General features: G+C 36.7%; 1 protein-coding gene across 1 annotated transcript in view; it reads left to right on the forward strand.

Moving 5' to 3' along the window:
• bdh1 (3-hydroxybutyrate dehydrogenase, type 1) overlaps window positions 1-15,915 on the forward strand; it is a 30,617-nt gene extending 14,702 nt beyond the window's left edge. The window contains exons 3-5 of the mRNA XM_039760729.1: window positions 7,883-8,024; window positions 12,187-12,339; window positions 15,149-15,915. Of these exons, the coding sequence (XP_039616663.1) occupies window positions 7,883-8,024; window positions 12,187-12,339; window positions 15,149-15,618 (765 nt within the window). The 3' untranslated portion in view covers window positions 15,619-15,915. The remainder of the gene's footprint in view (window positions 1-7,882; window positions 8,025-12,186; window positions 12,340-15,148) is intronic.
• Window positions 15,916-16,591: the final 676 nt, after the last annotated feature.

Genomic DNA, 16,591 nt, shown 5'->3' on the forward strand with positions numbered 1-16,591 from the left:
AATTCATTACATTTGTATAGCACTTTTCAAGGTACTTCAAGCACTTTATATGGTGAGTTGGGAGCCACTTCAACAACGACTACTTTGGACAATGCAACAGTTGACATTTTGCGCCAGTATGCTCACCACACATTAGCTATTGGGTGGTGAAAGGGTGAGAGTTAGCCAATCAGAGACAGGGGATGATTAGGGTGCTAGACTGACCAAGCCATGGTGAACAATTTGGCCAGGACATCGGGATACATCCTACACATTACAAAAGATGCCCATGGATCTTTAATGACCACAGAGAGTCAGGACCTTGGTTTACATTTCCTCTGAAGGACAGCACAATTTTTACAGCACAGTGTCTCCGTGGCTGTTCTGGGGCATTGGGATCAACATTTATACAACAGCATAGGTGCCCCCCTGCTGACCTCACCAACACCTCTTCCAGCACCAACCTAAGCTTTTTGCTGGTTGATCTGCTATCCAAACACTGACCAGGCTCGAGCATTCTTATCTTCAGGTGGATAACCTGTTCTGGAGTGCATGTGGTATGTTTATTTTTTATTGTGTCTTCTATTTTTCTATTCATTTTGTAAAGCACTTTGAGCTACATTTTTTTGTATGAATATGTGCTATATAAATAAATGTTGATTGATTGATTGATTGGTATGACTGCTGGTGCTATATGTAAGATCAAAAAAGTACTACAGTGGAAGCTAATACAGACTGTGAAAATCTTCCACAGCTATTTATGAGAAACACAGAAATAAATGATGAAAAAAAGTCCTAGATATATAGAAAATATTCATATCACCAGGAAAAAGAGAAAATAAGTAAATGCAGATATTTCTGGAGTGATGCTGAAGAAAAGTTTTATTGGTAAAACTGAGTTAAGAAGTATGTGATGTCACATGTATGCTTACAAACACTAAGCAGAACTTGACCTATCAGCCTAGCCTGCAGTCTGAGGTGATGCTAACAACAAAATTGTAATCTTACCAAAGTAGCCTCATAAAAGTAAATTTAAGCTTGTGAAATAAAATGACTAGCAAAATAAAAATCACAAAATTGGACGCATTTAAAATATGATTTTCTTCTTATACTGACCCAAAATTCCCATTTACTGTGTCCACGCTAACATATGCAGAGGATGCGGTATCTTTATACGCTCAATATACAATGTTGGAGAGTTTTTTTTAAAAGAGCTGCTGACTATAGAGGACTTTTTAGGGCCAGGAGCAAATGTAAGAATTGTTCTCAATCAATTCATAGATGATAATGAACAACAAAGGAGCATATTATTTGTCAGATTTAACATAAGTTTTAATGTAAGCCCATTTGGAAGATGCTTATACAGTGCATCCAGAAAGTATTCGCAGCGCATCACTTTTTCCACATTTTGTTATGTTACAGCCTTATTCCAAAATGGATTAAATTCATTTCTTTCCTCATAATTCTACACACAACACCCCATAATGACAACGTGAAAAAAGTTTACTTGAGGTTTTTGCAAATTTATTAAAAATAAAAAAACTGAGAAATCACATGTACATAAGTATTCACAGCCTTTGCTCAATACTTTGCTGATGCACCTTTGGCAGCAATTACAGCCTCAAGTCTTTTTGAATATGATGCCACAAGCTTGGCACACCTATCCTTGGCCAATTTCGCCCATTCCTGTTTGCAGCACCTCTCAAGCTCCATCAGGTTGGATGGGAAGCGTCGGTGCACAGCCATTTTAAGATCTCTCCAGAGATGTTCAATCGGATTCAAGTCTGGGCCACTCAAGGACATTCACAGAGTTGTCCCGAAGCCACTCCTTTGATATCTTGGCTGTGTGCTTAGGGTTGTTGTCCTGCTGAAAGATGAACCATCACCCTAGTCTGAGGTCAAGAGCACTCTTGAGCAGGTTTTCATCCAGGATGTCTCTGTACATTGCTGCAGTCATCTTTCCCTTTATCCTGACTAGTCTCCCAGATTCTGCCGCTGAAAAACATCCCCACAGCATGATGCTGCCACCACCATGCTTCACTGTAGGGATGGTATTGGCCTGGTGATGAGCGGCGCCTGGTTTCCTCCAAACATGACGCCTGGCATTCACACCAAAGAGTTCAATCTTTGTCTCATCAGACCAGAGAATTTTGTTTCTCATGGTCTGAGAGTCCTTCAGGTGCCTTTTGGCAAACTCCAGGCGTGCTGCCATGTGCCTTTTACTAAGGAGTGGCTTCCGCCTGGCCACTCTACCATACAGGCTTGATTGGTGGATTGCTGCAGAAATGGTTGTCCTTCTGGAAGGTTCTCCTCTCTCCACAGAGGAACTCTGGAGCTCTGACAGAGTGACCATCAGGTTCTTGGTCATCTCCCTGACTAAGGCCCTTCTCCCCCAAACGCTCAGTTTAGATGGCCGGCCAGCTCTAGGAAGAGTCCTGGTGGTTTTAAACTTATTCCACTTACGGATGATGGAGGCCACTGTGCTCATTGGGACCTTCAAAGCAACAGACATTTTTCTGTAACCTTCCCCAGATTTGTGCCTCGAGACAATCCTGTCTCAGAGGTCTACAGACAGTTCCTTTGACTTCATGCTTGGTTTGGGCTCTGACATGAACTGTCAACATTGGGACCTTATATAGACAGGTGTGTGCCTTTCCAAATCATGTCCAATCAACTGAATTTACCACAGGTGGACTCCAATTAAGCTGCAGAATCATCTCAAGGATGATCAGTCGAAACAGGATGCACCTAAGCTCAATTTTGGGCTTCATGGCAAAGGCTGTGAATACTTATGTACATGTGATTTCTCAGTTTTTTTATTTTTAATAAATTTGCAAAAACCTCAAGGAAACTTTTTTCACGTTGTCATTATGGGGTGTTGTGTGTAGAATTCTGAGAAAAAAATGAATTTAATCCATTTTGGAATAAGGCTGTAACATAACAAAATGTGGAAAAAGTGATGAGTTGTGAATACTTTCTGGATGCACTGTATTTTGAAATTTGAATTAAATATTTTGGCACTGCTTTTAAACCCTAGTGCTATAGTCATTTTGTCATGATGGTGTTTAGTTTTATTTTGCTTCAGTCTGTGCGCCACATGCTTCTCCAGTTGGGTTATTTATTAACGTTATCAATGTTGTGGTTGCCTTTGTTGTTTTATGCAAAAATTAAGCACTATAATTACAAGTTTCAAGCAAAGAATTTGCCTCAGTCTTGTTATCATGAATACCAGGAATATTTTCTGTAAATTGAAAATGTGGGAAAAATACCAAAGTAGCCTATGGTGACTTTCAGCAAGTATTCAATATCCCTACTTTGTTATGTATCAAACACCAGGCTTCTCAAATGTGTCATTTTTTAATGCTTCTTTAAATAAAAGTTACTGATCCTCTGCTGCTCTGTCATTCAATACCAATGATCACTCCTTCAACCTTAGTAACCTACTATTAACATAATGCATTGATTAACAAGGCCAAATTTAATCATCTTTATTTATAGTATATTGTAGCCTATAATTTTTTTCCCCCACAATGCTAATGACAAGTCGACACCCAAAACATTGGCGTAGTGCAGGAGAGTTGCATTATGACTGGAAAGTTGCAAAGAAAACTCCAGTCTGCACAATAGAGATGAAGCTTATCGTGGTGCATTCTTTCCTGCTGTACTTGCTTTTATGCTGACATCAACATTTACATAGCTCCTGTATTTATGAAATGTATTGAGGTTGGAATTTCAGAAAACTAATAGTTAAGACTAAATGAGACATCATTATGGTATAAATCAAACATCACACTACTCTGTCCAGTACCTTAGCATTGCCTAACTAAAGAGTCCAGAAAAACTTGCAACTTTTTAAACTTTTATTCCAAATAATTTTTGGGAGACCATTGATATAGAATTATTTCCAAATGTGATTAACAGCAACAGCCTCAGAATGTTGTTTATTAATCCTTTCAGCTCTGCCTAAGGACTTTTTGAAGTACTTGCATCCACAACTAATAGCAAAATGATTGGCTTTAATATCCCTTGGGGATTAATACAGTGTACAAAAATAAAAAAAAATAGGGTTGCATTGGTAATTTGCCTATTCCTTCACTGATTTTTGCTTTTTTTATTTTAAACAATACAGTTCAGCATTAGCAACGGCTATAACTAGAATCTTCTTCCTGTTGATGAAAAGCAAATTCTTTAGTTTCTTTGTTTACTGTAAGTGACAGGAAGCCAAGTCTATAACATATTTCACTTATAAGCTTTGCAAAACAGAAGCAAATTCAGATAATTTTCACATACATATCTTTGGTTTAATTTTTTGGCGCTTATCACATTCCTTATAAACTTTGCCATCTGTTTTTTGACTAAACAGTTAATTAAATTAAAAGGGTCCTTTGTGCTGCCAAGTTCTAAGTTCTGCATTTTACTGTAAGGTGTGCAATGATGTAGCCCATTCTAGTGCTATATACAACCCCATTTCCAAAAAAGTTGGGATGCTGTGTAAATTTTAAATAAAAACAATGCTATGATTTACAAATCATTTTAATCCACATTGAATTGGAAATAGAAAGAGACAACATATCAAGTGTAGAAATTTTGTTGTTTTATGAAAAATGTTTGCATGTTTGGAATCTGATGCCGGTTACATGTTTCAAAAAAGCAATCACGAGCAACAAAAGACTGGGAAAGTTGTGAAAAAAAACACCTGGTGAAACATCTCACAGCTAATTAGGTTAATTGGCAACAGGTCAATAAAATGGTTGGTATAAAAGAAAGAGCATTCCACAGAGGCAGAGTGTCTCAGAAGTAATGATTGGGAGGAGTTCATCATTTTGTGCAAAACTGCACAGGCAAATAGTGAAATAATTTAAGAATAATGTTCCTTAATGTGAAGTTGCAGAGAATTATATATTTCATCATCAATGGTACATAATATTAAGAGATTCAGAGAATTTGGGGAAATTTCTATTGTGATCTTTGGCCGGCTTGTCATCCCGGCCAGTACCCCCAGGCCACCAGATGGAGCCCTCCCTGCAGTATGGAGGTGCCCCGAAGACCAGCAGGGAGTCATGGACTGTGTAGTTTTTATCCTCAGCCCTGCTGTATACCACAGGGGCTGCAGGAGGGAGCTGCAGGGAGGACCGAAGATTCCTTTGTGCCCTATGGAAGAGAGGGTGCTTTGTGCACTGTGACAGATAGGGGGCGCTATCGCTCCCTTGAACCCCTGTCCACGACTCCAGACACCAGGTAAAAGTCCACAAGTTGACTTTATTAACTTGCCACAGTGCACAAAGCACCCTCTCCTCCACTATACTCTTATAAATCACAATTAACAAATACAGTAAATCAATCCTCCACTCCCAGACGTGTTGCCACCCTTCCACCCAGCTCAGCTCGCCATCTGGGAGCTCTCACAGTCCTTTTATATATCCTGACCTGGAAGTGTTCCAACCCCCAGTCCATGTGAATCACTTCCGGGTCAGGTACAAGTCCTTTTCTTCTCACCCCGGAAGCAGGTGGCTCTTCCTCTGACGCACTTTCGGGTTATAGGGCACAAAGGAATCTTCTGTCCTCACTGCAGCTCCCTCCTGCGGCCCCTGTGGTATCCAGCAGGGCTAAGGATAAAAACTACACAGCCCATGACTCCCTGCTGGTCTTGGGGCACCTCCATACTGCAGGGAGGGCTCCATCTGGCGGCCTGGGGGTATTGGCCGGGATGACAAGCCGGCCAAAGATCACACAATACACAAGGGAAAACGCCAAAAACCAATATTGGATAGCCGTGGTCCTCAGGTGACTCTGCATTAAAAATGGGCATGATTCTGTAGCGGTAGTCACTGCATGGGCTCAGGATTACTTACCAAAAAACATTGTCTATGAACACAGTTTGTCACTGCATCCACAATTGCAAGTTAAAACTCTACCATGCAAAGATGAAGCTATAGTATATATAAACATGATCTAGAAACACAGCTGCCTTTTCTGGTCCTGAGCTCATTTAAGATGGACTGAAGCAAAGTGGAAAACAGTACTGTGGTCTGACAGATCAAAATTTGAAATTCTTTTTGGAAAACATGGATGCACTTCCTCCAGACTAAAGATGAGAGGGACTTGCTATCAACGCAAAGTTCAAAAGCAAACATCCATGATGGCATGTGTGCGCATTAGAATGCACCATTAATGCTGGACAATATATAAAGGTTTTGGAGCAACATTTGCTGCCATCCAGGCAACATCTTTTTCAGGGAAGGTGTTGCTTATTTCAGAGAGACAATACCGAATCCCTTTCTTCATGTATTACAGCAGCATGGTTCTGTGCTAAAAGAGTCTGGGGTGCTAAACTGACGTGCCTGCAGTCCAGACCCATCACCTATTAAAAACATTTGGCGCAATAATGAAATGAAAAATATAACAAAGGAGACTGTGAACTTTTTAGAAAGCCAAACAGACTGGCCAGGAGGCAAGTACACACTTTATACATTGTTGTTAATTTTAACCATATTTCCTCTTCTGAGTTGACAGCCAATCCTCCTACCAAGACATCCATATCATGAGAGATCTTATATATCACTATGAGCTGTGTTATTGATTACTGGAGGAGAAAAGCCAAACATTCTTGCCAAAAAATTAAACAAGCGTATGCCTTGGTAAAAGCATTTTCTTTAACCAAAAAGTAACTGCTGTTCTTCTAAATCAAACCTTAGAAGTATAAATTGTATGTGTACATCTCTTTGAAGCACCTACATACTACAAAAAAAGAAAGAAAAAAAAACAGGACTATTTCTTGTTTTCTTGAACTTTGGCATTGGCAAGTGGGTGTGAAGTCTAAGCAGGTCATTGCTTCACACTTTGCACAACACAAAGCTCTGTTTTCTTCACCACATTGATCCAGTTGGGGAGGTTTAAAGATTGTGTAATACAGGCAGTTGGATACATTTCTCTGTCATTGTCACAATTATTTCAAAGATTGTTCAACATTTCCAAATGTAATGCAGAAGCAGGGGGATGATTAGTTTGTGTTTAATTTGACTTTTATTCTCATTACTTCTTTTTAAATCATTTTACACTCTCTTGATTGCAGCTAGTTTTAAGTGCAGGTTTTTATCTTGTTTAATAATATTGTTATTTGGTTATATTGTTGTGAATAAAGAAAAACTTTTAAACTTCCTTTCATCAGTCCCCTGTAGTCAGGAAAGGCACTATGCCAGATAACAGGGAAATGGAAACTGGATAATGAATGTTTTGAGCTTCTTCACTGTTCTTAATCATCATAGTTTTTCTTGGAATAGCAAGTGCCTTTTTCCAATAGTATGGTTGTACAAGGTGATAATGTGGAAAAATGTATGCAACCTTCTCTGCCACGGTTGTATTTTTAGCTTAAACAGATTGTAGCTTGTTAAAAGTGCCAGGTTTCCAAATTATATAACTTTCAGTTCATGTTTATTTCTGTATAGCTCTCTTTGTTTAACCACACATCACCCTTTATTAGAAAATATTTGAAACATTTGTCACGTTAGTATGATGTTACATAAGGCAGGTAATGGTTTGAGTTACTGTAAATTATTTACATTTCCAACAAAATATGTTTACAAATTCTCAGATTGCTGTTAATTGAAAGTAAAATGTATACTCTTTCTTATCCAACAAGACATGAAAGAAAATGTTTTAAAAAATAATTGTTTATTCTCATTCTGTTTGTAAGGTCACTTTGTTAGCATCAGAGCAGCCTTATTAGCCAGGCTAGTAAAAGCTAAAATTCTGTTACTGATTGTTTTCCTGTCACTGGTACTTTCTGCAAACAGGAGATTAAAAGCTTTTTTGCTGATATTACAAAACAGAGATAATTAAAAAATGATGTATGCCCTCCATAACTTTGGCAGGGTTGGATGAAAATTTGGTTTGCCTTTGGCAGGATACAAATGGTCCTGGAGCCATGGAATTGGAGTGTTTGAAATCAGAGAGGATGAAGGTTGTGCAGATTAATGTGTGCAATGACGAAGAGATAAAGAAGGCTGTGGAGTTTGTGAAGATCCACTTAAAGGAACCTGAGGCTGGTAAGCCAGTTTGGGTTGTTAGCTCTATTGAATTTCTTTCTATCTGCATGTTGGAGTACGAGTTAAGCCTAGCATTTTAATATCAATGTAAAATTATTTGACTTGACAGTAGACTGTTAACCCCCTGGCTTTTGGTTCAGTCGCTGACATATATACAACCCACAGCAAATCAATTTACCAGCCTGTGCTCCAGTTGTAATATATGTGAACAAATGTGTAATATTTTGTAGTTTTTAAAGCACCAATGGGATGGTGTTCACTCTGTAAGTATACTATATAAAATAAAGGTCTGTTTTGTCTGAGTGTAAATATATACATTCAGTAGGTACACTTTTGTTCTAAATAAATCGTTTTCAATCAGTGGTGTCAGGGCATGAAAAGGCAGGAAGTGTTTGTGGCTGCAGAAGAGACAGAAAAAGACTGGTTCAATAGTTATCACTGAATATCACAACTAATACAACACTTAAAAGAATTTGTTGAAGGTACCGTAACTACTGGCACAGTATAGTATAGTATAATTGCCAAACCATTATGTGGTGATCTCTGCTGCATTATTTAAAGGATTATTAAAAAAAATCCTTATGAGATTGGCTGAAACAAAATATCTGATCTGTTTACAGTGTAAACCCTGAATAACTCTCAGGGTAGTACTCAGTTGCCATCTAACGAACAAAATAATATTATGCTGCAAAAATCATGACTATATGAGTGGGGCAGAGCCTTGAACCAATTGCATGTAAATGAGATGCTGTAAAGCTAGTTTTAGAAAAAACTAACACTTAACCATTACTTAAATAAAGTTATAGTGTTGACAGTGTGAACTGGGGATCAGACAATGACACAGCGATAGTGATGCACTGTATGACCAAGCCACCGTGATATGCCTAATGAATTTGGCCACCTGTAGGTTCACCATGGTGCCAGTAGTTGTGAGGCAAAGGCAAACTGGTTGCAGTCAAGTAGAAAGACAACAGAGATGTTAACCCTTAGCACTGTTCACAATACAGCAACTGTTGTTCATGACAGAAATGTGAAAGTAACACAAGGGGCAATTGTGCAGATCAGGCACGGTCATTCTACCCTGTCATGCATAAGCAACAGAAACAAAATGTTATAAGGACAATACGCAGAGAAACACACTTCTGCTGTCTCGATTGTGACATTCGGCCATGCGTGGGTAGCTGTTTCGAAGCAAATCACAAAGGGCATGTGCTTAAACCTGCATAAGTACTTCAGTGCATACTAGGAATACCTTTACTACTGTAATTATGTTGACGTTTTGATATTTTGATGATTCTGTTACATGTAATAACATGTTTTCTTCTTTTTTCATTCCTTTTTCTTAGGGTAAGCATAACTCCAAAGAGTCTAATTAAGGCAAAGTACATTTCTATAGGGTTATTATAACAATATGTATGGAGTACAGTAAAATTCTTATTTGCATGTGGTGATCATTGTGCAAAACATAATATCATTAAGTGTATAACAGTTAGAATTAACTTTTCAATTTAATGTTCATTATACCATCCTCTGTTAGCCCAAGATCCTAAGTAATACATCTTAAAACTATACAAGTATATCTTACAGTATATTTCAATGCATTATTAAAAGTAAACTGTCCTAAATGCATATAATCATAACGGTAATGAGTGACAGCGACATCAGTATTTGGGTGTGTGAAATCTTATGAAAATAAATTGTTAATGTAATAAGCATTTTCCATTAAGTTCTTACAAAAATTCTGTTCATGACAGAAAACATTAATGTATTCATTCATTCATTCTTGTGAAGTTGCAGATTTGTTACTACTGTAGCTTATTACCACATTCCAAAAAACAAAAAAAAAAATACTCTCTTATTTTGCAGAAATATTGCATTTATTCAGTAATATCATGCACGCAAATTCCCTGGTCACCTAGTGACCGTTAGTGAGGAAAAGTTTAAGCATGTGAGTGGTGGGCAATAAACTGACAAAAACTGAACAAAAGTTGTAAACATACATTTAATACTGCATGCGCTTAGGGGTAAATTTTATCTGCCCAGTTTAGGACCACTGTTTGCAATCAAGCAACAGAAACCTATAAGTAAGGTGTCAGTTTAGTTTTCCTCTTGCCATTTGCTCTAGATACAGTATGTTGAAGCAGTGTGATCTGGTGGTGCAGCAGCCAGCGTATCGCAAATCTTCAGGGGCTTGGGAATGATGTTATTTTCTTCACAGTACATGAAGTACTAAACATATTTATAAAACACAAGAAAATTATAAAATATGGCTGAGTTTCTGTTCAGTTTCATGAAGGTTCATATATGGGTTTATGATTTAATAACAAGTGCTGGCCAGTGAAATCTTTAGTGTTTCATACAGTACAAAAGAATAAGTGACACACTGTTAATGCATTACTTTTTATAATAAGTAACTAAGTACATATTTATTTTTTTAGCAAGTAATGAGTAATATATCTAAGTTACTTTTAAAAGTTATGTTCCCCAACAGTGTCCAACACAGGGTACACTAACCAACACCCATTGCTCCCTTTTTAATAATTAATTTAGCACGCACATCTTTATTATACGGATGAATCCAAAGGAACTAGAGGAAACTTAGATGGCAGAGGAAAAATGTCCACACCAACCATGACCTAAGTTGGAATTCAGCCTCGGTCCCTGAAGCTATAGTACAGTAATGCTATCCAGTTTGCAACATTGTCACTCTGAAGGGAAGAGCATAATGAAAAGTTGTAAAGGACCGATATTAGTGTACAAAAGTTAAAAGTAGGTAAAGGTTATTTTCATAATAAATAAAACAAGGCAAGGAGCACATTTTTCTGTTTAAGAAATTCTCCACACAAAACTGATCATTCTTTTTAAATATTTCTTAGTTTATGTAGTTTTCAGTGATGACAGAAAAGAAAAATTATAATCTCATGTTTCCATGCAGAATGGAAATAAAATAGTTTATGATAGAGTAGAAGTCTATGGTAACCTTTGTTAGAAAATAGGAAACAATATCAAAACACCCATAAAAAATCTCCCATTAATCTGGTGCATAATTCATACGTGAAGTCCTTCAGATGTATGCTTACAATGTCCTAAATACTGTTACATGTATTTTTACTAAAATATTGTTAAATAAGTCACTTCTGGAAAACACCCTTATGAACTAAAATGGAATGCAATTGTACGGGAATATGCATTTGAAATGTAGACCTATTTTCATCATCACATTTATGTTAATAGCTACAACTGGAGTACCTTAGGATTACTTAATAACAGGCTGTGCATCTGCTTGGGTGAATTGACCTCCTACTTGTTGAACCATGTTGGATATGTACGAGCACGAGGCATATTCTCATCCTGATAATGTTTTCACTTGCTTTTCTTTAACTTTTAATCTTCAGTTTTACATGCCCCCCCAGTGAACTTTGTACAGTTAATATCATGTGAAATTCAGTATTACACAGTTAATACGCTGTTACTGGACTGGACTTGTGACCAATGAATGATTGAACACTTTAAAATTGCTTACTTTTATGGAATGATGGTCACCATAGACTTCTGCTCTGTCAGAAGCTTTTATCTCCATTCTGTTGGAAATTATGAGATTAAGACGTTTTCTCAGCCATTACTACAAACTACTTGGGGAACACACAATTTTTGGATGGAGCATTCCTTTAAATTTTCATCAGCTGTGTTGTATTATAATAATGATAATGGCTTAACAGCAAAAATATTAGGTTTGTAACATTATTTTTTCATATTGAACTTTTGCTTTTTTTCCCAGATGTAAAATTAATTACTGCCATAACACCATTTTCAAGGAATTTGAATTAATTAATGAAGCTCAAACATATAACGCAGCAATGCAAACAAGAAAAGAAAAGCAACAACAACAATGCTCCACGACTCTCAAACAACCACTTTAACTCTCTGAAATCAAGATGCTAAGCTGATAAATTTCATAGCTTGGGGAAAGTACTACTTGCAATTGCTATGCTCACATAAATGTCTTTATTGTTCCAATACATCACATCAGCATAAAAAAAACAATTTGGAAATGGGTAACAGATGATATATTATTGTCCATGTATGTTTTTATTGTAAACAAAAATGTATAATAAATATTCATGTAATGAAAGTGATACACATGGAATAATTGTATCTGCAGGTCTCTGGGCTGTAGTGAACAATGCTGGAATCTCTACATTTGGAGAAATTGAGTTTTTAAATTTGGAGACTTATAGGACTGTAGCAGATGTGAATCTCTGGGGTACCATCAGAGTGACTAAGGCTTTCCTCCCTCTTATTCGGAGAGCTAAAGGTGAGTAATAACAGAAAGGTTATGAGACATTGATTTGCGTAAATCCTTTGATTTTACCTGAAGTGTATAACACTTGCCTTGTTTTCCCATGTCTGTACTGTACACTTGAACTAAACGAACTAAAGCAAGGGTGAATGTATAGAAGGAGAAAAACAAAAATGCATATATTTATTATATAAAGTAAATTGTCAATAGACTTAAGTTAAAAGGCCACCACGCTCTCCCTGTACATTCTAGCAGTATACATTCAAAACTATGGTGGTGATGTTTGTGGCAATGGAGAAAGTTCAGATACATCTGCAATTCTCATGTTTCTGTGCCCAGAGCTAGGAACAGTTGCTTGGACTTAGGATTAAGTGTCATCAAGGAGAAATACTTTCTGAATAGAAGATGAGTGATCAGTTAAAACCAAAGACAGAGGTGTATTATTAACAGAAATTCTGTATAGAAGTGTATAGAATCTCATCCAGTAATAATGTACAATTTAATTCTCCAACAGCATCTTTAGTGAACATACCCACTGTGGCTGCAGGTCTTTGCTCCAACCAGCTTCTGTTTTTAATTGGAGTATTCAGATCCACTTCAATTTTTCACTCTTTGTTATAGTGCAGCCATTTGCTAAAATCATTAAAATGAATTTTTTTCCTCATTAATGTACACACAGCACCCCATATTGACAGACAAAAAAAAAAATTTTTGAAATTGTTGCAGGTTTATTAAAAAAGAAAAACTGAAATATCACATGGTCCTAAGTATTCAGACCCTTTGCTCAGTATTTAGTAGAAATACCCTTTTGAGCTAATACAGCCATGAGTCTTCTTGGGAAAGATGCAACAAGTTTTTCACACCTGGATTTGGGGATCCTCTGGGGAACCAGGCACTGCTCATTACTTGTCCAATACAGTCCCCACAGTGAAGCATGGCGGTGGCAGCATCATGCTGTGGGGGTGTTTTTCAGCTGCAGGGACAGGACGACTGGTTGCAATCGAGGGAAAGATGAATGCGGCCAAGTACAGGGACCTGGACAAGTATCCTGGACAAAAACCTTCTCCAGAGTGCTAAGGACCTCAGACTGGGCCAAAGGTTTACCTTCCAACAAGACAATGACCCTAAGCACACAGCTAAAATAACGAAGGAGTGGCTTCACAACAACTCTGTGACTGTTCTTGAATGGCCCAGCCAGAGTCCTGACTTAAACCCAATTGAGCATCTCTGGAGAGACCTAAAAATGGCTGTCCACCAACGTTTACCATCCAACCTGACCGAACTGGAGAGGATCTGCAAGGAGGAATGGCAGAGGATCCCTAAATCCAGGTGTGAAAAACTTGTTGCATCTTTCCCAAGAAGACTCATGGCTGTATTGGCTCAAAAGGGTATTTCTACTAAATACTGAGCAAAGGGTCTGAATACTTAGGACCATGTGATATTTCAGTTTTTCTTTTCTAATAAATCTGCCTGTCTGTCAATATGGGGTGCTGTGTGTACATTAATGAGGAAAAAAATTAATTTAAATGATTTTAGCAAATGGCTGCAATATAACAAAGAGTGAAAAATTGAAGGGGTCTGAATACTTTCCGTACCCACTGTGTGTGTGTGTGTATATATATATATACTGTATATATATATATATTTATTTTTTTTTTTTAAATTGTCATTAATAAGATACAACAAAGGGGGTAAACTGCACAGAGAAAAGGCAAAATATAATGAAATCAACAAAAGACAGTTAAACATTTAAATTTATAGCACAAGCAGAAATATTTCTAAATGTCTTATACTGTAAATGTAAAAATCATGCCGCTGTGCTTTCGCAATGTAGAATATGAGAAGAGAAAAGTAAAATACCAGCTAATTAATTGAGCTCAGTGTTATCAGGTGTTGTCACTGATTATAAATCTGGTTGGAACAAAAGCCTGCAGCCACAGGGGGTCCCCAGGACCGAGTTTGGGAAGCACTGATTTAGAGGTTTATGGACTTTATAGAGTAAAACTGTGTTAAAGGGGTAATTTTTTACTGTTAATATTAAAATAAATCTGCATGTGATCATTGTGAGCTGCTGTAAAAGCATTCATAATTTTAGAAAGTTCAACTGGCAGCATGATAACCTTGTACAGTGTAAATGTATGTTGACATGTCCCAGTGCTTATGATTCTTCTTCTATTTTATTTAACTGCATGACAGCAAACAGTTTTGCTTGCCTTAGTGTTGCTGTTTTTGCAAATCTAAAGACAATGCGTCTTAGAAAACAACACCTACATTTCTGGCAAATTTTCTTAAACTAATATGTGAATACCAATGACAATAATTTTTTTCCACCTTTTGCAGAATCATACTTCTCTTTTATACTTAGCTGATATATTTCATCCAACTTATTCAGTGTCTTCTGCAAAGTTTTTCTGGTCCTTCCAAACCGGGGAAATGCTCTAAATAGCAAACATAAAAAACTGTTTGCATGATACTTAATTATGCAGTAATTTATCAAAGTATGAATAATAATAATGAATAATACATACATATTCAGTGTGATATTTAAAATTCCGTATCTGAAATAACTGTAATTAAATGCATAGGGTATAATGGGAAAACAATACCTGCCTATTTGTCTCTGTCTCTCTCTCTGAACTATATATATTTTTAGAGGGTTTTCTAAACTTGGATAATTTATGTGGAGATTCCCAATTTATGGAGAGAATAAAGTGTCTGTAGTCAAAGTAATCTAGTTTATAGCATGATAGAATACCAGTAAAAATAAGACATCATTAAATTAGAATTTCTTGCTTTTCTCCACTGGGGTTTGTTTTGTCAACAGGTCGAGTTGTAAATATTGCCAGCATGTTTGGCCGGATGTGTAATACATCAAGATCTGCATACTGTATTAGTAAGTACGGAGTAGAGGCCTTTTCAGATTGCTTAAGGTATGAAATGCACCGTTGGGGAGTGAAAGTCATCGTTATCGAACCTGGAAATTTCATTGCTGCAACAGGAATTATGTCTCGTGACAGTGTAATAGCAACTTGTGACAAACTTTGGAAAGAAGCCCCTGAAGATGTTAAAGAGGACTATGGTAAAACAAATTTTGATCACCTTTGTTCAGTGATGAAATCATATTGCAGTAGCGGGTTAAGAGATACAGCATTGGTAATTAAAGACATCACAGATGCAGTTACCTCTTGTTACCCCTATACTCGCTACACCCCAATGGATGCTTACTGGTGGGTTCGAATACAAGCCATGACACATCTGCCTGCTGCCATTTCAGATAGGCTGTATATTTATTAAAATATTTTTTTCCCAATTCTAACTGGTGAGCCAGAATTGAATAAATGGGTTTGGTAATGTTATGTTATGCCAACATTTGATCTTCATTGGCTTTGATTAATGTGATGCATCTTTAAGTCAAATATTTAAAAACAAATGCCACCTCCTTCAGAGCCAATGTCTTATTTTTGGTGTTCACCTTTTACAATACTTCTAGCCAGTGGAATGGTTTTGAAATTTGCAGTTTAAGTTTGAATTTCAACTCAAATGTTTAAAACATATGGAAAAAATAAAAAACAAATATGCTATCATGATTACCAATGGTGTTCAATTTTTTGGCTAATTGTTATAATAAATTTTATTTAAATAACGAGGTTTTGTTATGCCATTTTTCCTTTGGTTTGAATTGTTAAATTAGTATTGTCTGCATGCAGAACAATAAAAGATAAAAATCGCTCCATGCAAGAGAAAAAAGAAATTGAAGCAAATTAAAAGCTTGCTGCTTGTTTTGCAGGAGGGATTTCCTGTTTTTAGAGAGTAGTATTCATTTATAACAATATTCTTTGTATTATGAAAACACATGGTGTTACAGATGGACACTTTCATAAAACAAAAAAAAAATCATACTAGGCTGTAACTCCTTCTTAGGAATTACCTTTAAAAAATCATAATTTACACTTAAACCCTAAAATTTAGCAACTGAACATCCCGTCATCACAACAGTCATGACGTATTCCAATCATAAGTATAGAAGGAGTAGGAAAATCATTACACTGTTCATTGCATGTAACTGGAAACCACATTGAGCTGCAACCTGCATGCTTTTTATTTGCTTTTTTTTGCCAAAAGTGTTCTCTTTGGAAACTTGTTGTGAGGACAGACTATCTGTTAAAGGTAATTTCACACTAAATATACTAGCAGTTTGTGGTGATTGAAATGCTCAGTAGAAAGCTTTACTACATATCAGTATTAGCAAAAGTATATATAAACAAGT

The sequence above is a fragment of the Polypterus senegalus genome, chromosome 1 (assembly GCF_016835505.1).
Source record: "Polypterus senegalus isolate Bchr_013 chromosome 1, ASM1683550v1, whole genome shotgun sequence".
Classification (NCBI taxonomy): Eukaryota; Metazoa; Chordata; class Cladistia; order Polypteriformes; family Polypteridae; genus Polypterus; species Polypterus senegalus.